Source organism: Bison bison, unplaced genomic scaffold (genome assembly GCF_000754665.1).
Source record: "Bison bison bison isolate TAMUID 2011002044 unplaced genomic scaffold, Bison_UMD1.0 scf7180017864471, whole genome shotgun sequence".
NCBI classification, from domain to species: Eukaryota; Metazoa; Chordata; class Mammalia; order Artiodactyla; family Bovidae; genus Bison; species Bison bison.
Window position 1 is genome coordinate 41,465,608 of NW_011495032.1, and position 3,302 is coordinate 41,468,909.

General features: G+C 56.7%; 2 protein-coding genes across 3 annotated transcripts in view; one reads left to right on the forward strand and one right to left on the reverse strand.

The window, feature by feature from the left end:
• STK16 (serine/threonine kinase 16) overlaps positions 1–1,386 on the forward strand; it is a 3,604-nt gene extending 2,218 nt beyond the window's left edge. For both annotated transcript variants that reach the window (XM_010861235.1, XM_010861234.1), the window contains exons 6-9: positions 17–41; positions 168–263; positions 668–789; positions 897–1,386. In XM_010861235.1, the coding sequence (XP_010859537.1) occupies positions 17–41; positions 168–263; positions 668–789; positions 897–1,035 (382 nt within the window). In that variant the 3' untranslated portion in view covers positions 1,036–1,386. The remainder of the gene's footprint in view (positions 1–16; positions 42–167; positions 264–667; positions 790–896) is intronic.
• Positions 1,387–2,219: 833 nt separating this feature from the next.
• The window catches only part of LOC105003795 (tubulin alpha-4A chain), a 4,416-nt gene continuing 3,333 nt past the window's right edge, over positions 2,220–3,302 (reverse strand). The window contains exon 5 of the mRNA XM_010861244.1: positions 2,220–3,302. This exon is cut by the window's right edge and continues 32 nt beyond it. Within this exon, the coding sequence (XP_010859546.1) occupies positions 2,888–3,302 (415 nt within the window). The 3' untranslated portion in view covers positions 2,220–2,887.

The following is a 3,302-nucleotide window of genomic DNA, read 5'->3' on the forward strand; positions in this document are numbered from 1 at the left end:
GCATCCATGTGGAGGCCTCCCGCCAAGCTCTGGCCCTCCAGGTAAGAGTTTCCAGAGTCCTTTGCTCATCTCTTCCCCATCCTCAAGCCCTTCTGGTGCATGCCCCAAGTTTGGTCACATGACCAAGACCTGTGCCCTGCTTCTGAGCTCTGGGGCCACTGTTCCAGGACTGGGCAGCCCAGCGGTGCACCATCTCCTACCGGGCCCCGGAGCTCTTTTCCGTGCAAAGCCACTGTGTCATCGATGAGCGGACTGATGTCTGGGTGAGGAGCGTGTGGGTGGGAGTGTGGGAGGGGAGGAGTGCTGCTCTGTAGCTGCTGTGAACTGGAGGAGCAAGTCTTTGGTTTCCAGTGCATGGGGCCCCAGGAAGCATGTATGTCCCAATCCCCCCTCGACTTCCTTCCTGGGAACTGTCACTGACACTGGACTCAGTTGCTCAGGAAGTGGTATAATCTTGTCCTTTGAGCAGGATAAGTATAACTAAATGTCAGGGCTGGAGGCAGCGGCTCAGCGCAAGATGCAGAGGCCTCAGCTAACTGGCAGTTTCTCTGGGGCCCTGGTGGTGTCACGTGACTAAAGTCAGCATACTGTAGTCTCCTTTCACTACAGAATGAAAGAGAGATGACTCCATTGGTCCCCTTCCAAGGAATAACCAAGTTATGCTCAGTCCCTAGGTTGTGTGCTATATGCCATGATGTTTGGGGAAGGCCCTTACGACATGGTGTTCCAGAAGGGTGACAGCGTGGCCCTTGCAGTGCAGAACCAACTTAGCATCCCGCAGAGCCCGAGGTGAGCTCTGAAAGGAGCAGGGGCACTTCAGGCTCCTCCCTTCCATTTGCAGGAGTCAGAGCACAGGGGGCGGCCGCCCTCCTCACCCTCCCCTCCTCCTTCTGCAGGCATTCTTCAGCCTTGCGGCAGCTGCTGACCTCAATGATGACCGTGGACCCCCAGCAGCGCCCTCACATTCCTCTGCTCCTGAGTCAGTTGGAGGTGCTGCAGCCCCCGGCTCGAGACGAGCACACTACCCACATCTGAACAAACCTGTGGCCACGTTGAGAAGGTGGCCCCTGTGCCTTGGCAAGGAGCCGCCCGCCCTCCGTAGAATCTCCATCCATTCAGTTCAGGACCGCGCCCCTGTCACTGGGGGCAGCTGGGGGCTGGGACAGTTTGCTCAGTCTTCTGTCTCTGATTCTGCTGTCTCACCCCCAAGAGCAGTAACTGGACTGGAGGCCTGCCTGGGTCACGGTGGGGGATGGGGAGAGGGGAACTGATAGAATATAGTCAAGGCTCTGAGCAGGACTGCTGAGCATACATCATGATCTGCTTCCAAATCTGGGGGCAGGAGAATGTATAAAACAAGAATAAAGTGAAAGCAGCTTGGTGTGATCTCAGTCTCGTTGTTCCTGGAGTGAGAGGAGGTGCAGGGTGCCCAAAGGCTGGCTGCCTTTTCCCGGGGAGAGCCTGGGGAGAAGAGGGACTGGCGAAGCCTCGGGGGTGGCGTGACCATCCCTCCACATTGGGAGGCAGGTGTCCCTACCTTAGGTCTGGCTGGTGGGGGAGTGGGCACTTCTTCTCCTAGCTTGTCTTTGTCAAAAACTTCAAACTGCCCTGGCCTGAGCTGGTTTCTATGCCAAGAACTGGGCCAAGGGCCCCCTTAAAGCACCCTCACCTCATTCTTTCTTCATACCCATGGCTGGGTAGCTTAGTCAGAGCAGCTGAGCTGGTTTTCCAGGAAGGGGTTCTGGGTGGAGACACCTGAGGAAGCTTTGGGACAACCACACAACTGGTTTCCAGCCTCTGCCTAGGGGCAAGGGGAGTGGAAGTGGTGGACATTTTAGTCCAGAATCTCTCCCAGATGGTTCTGGTTCACACATGGTTAATGATTAATGGGGCCTGTGTGGTGTGGCAGTATCCAGCTGCCACTTCCTGCCTCCTCTGCTGAGTAAACAGGGGCCCTGCCTATGCTGGGCTGGAAACCTGTTCCCTCGGGAAGGGCACTGCGTCCCTGAATCACCAGGGAGGGCAGGGTTGGCGTCTCCTGCTCCTGAGAGTGACGCTCCTGCCCCCCTCCCCTGCCAACCGTGCCTACCCCCCAACTGCTGACGTCAGTGTGGGTCCTGGGGTGCCTATTAGCAACCTTGAAGTTTTCCCCAGGGCCCCGGCAGGAGGCTCCCACCAGCTAGCAGAGAAGCTGAGGCCAGAAAGAAAGCACAAACAGAGGGGAGATGACCTGACTTTTAATGGCACAACCCTAGGCCCCAGCAAAACAGCAAGACCAAAAGTAAGCTCTGCAAAGCTGCTGGGAGGTGCACTGACAAACAACTCTAGGAGATCGCCCTTGTTCCCTCCCAGCCCCCAAGCTTATGACTAGGCTCCATGCCCAGGAACTCTGGGCCTGCTCAGCCCCACTCCCAAGCCCTTAAAACGCACAGAGGTGTCTGGGCCAAGCTTTGCTTCCAGTGTCGGTGAATGCAGAGCAGCAGGAAGAATAGGGTAGCAGTCTAACTCTCAAATACAGAAACTGCTGGGCTTAAACTCCTACTTGGAAAGGAAGTGAAGCCTCAGATCCTTTAATGGTTCATGTTGGACAGGTCCAAGATCCAGTCCTCATCTCCCCCCTATCCTGGGCACTCCTAGGATAATACATGGGTCATGTTTCCCGGGCCTGGCAAGGGCCCCTTGGCAGGTCTAACCTTCAGCCACGGAAGGAAAAAGTCATGAGCAGCACATAGTGAGGGCAGCAGCAGAAACAGCAGCAGCAGCAGCACAAAAGGGGAAGGCAGCAAAGCTCAAGCACTCACAGAGGGGACGAGAAACCGTGCAAGGAGACTGTTTATTTCGAAAGGATTTTGCAATAAACATAGTGAGTGGGCTCCAGGCAGAGATTCTATTCTTCTCCCTCATCCTCATCCTCATAGGAGTCGATGCCCACTTCCTCGTAATCCTTCTCCAGGGCAGCCATATCCTCCCGGGCCTCGGAGAACTCACCCTCCTCCATGCCCTCGCCCACGTACCAGTGCACAAACGCCCTCTTGGCATACATCAGGTCGAACTTGTGGTCCAGGCGGGCCCAGGCCTCAGCGATGGCGGTCGTGTTGCTCAGCATGCACACGGCACGCTGCACCTTGGCCAGGTCTCCCCCGGGCACCACAGTGGGGGGCTGGTAGTTGATACCGACCTTGAAGCCCGTGGGGCACCAGTCCACGAACTGAATACTGCGCTTGGTCTTGATGGCAGCAATGGCAGCGTTGACGTCCTTGGGCACCACATCTCCACGGTACAGCAGGCAGCAGGCCATGTAC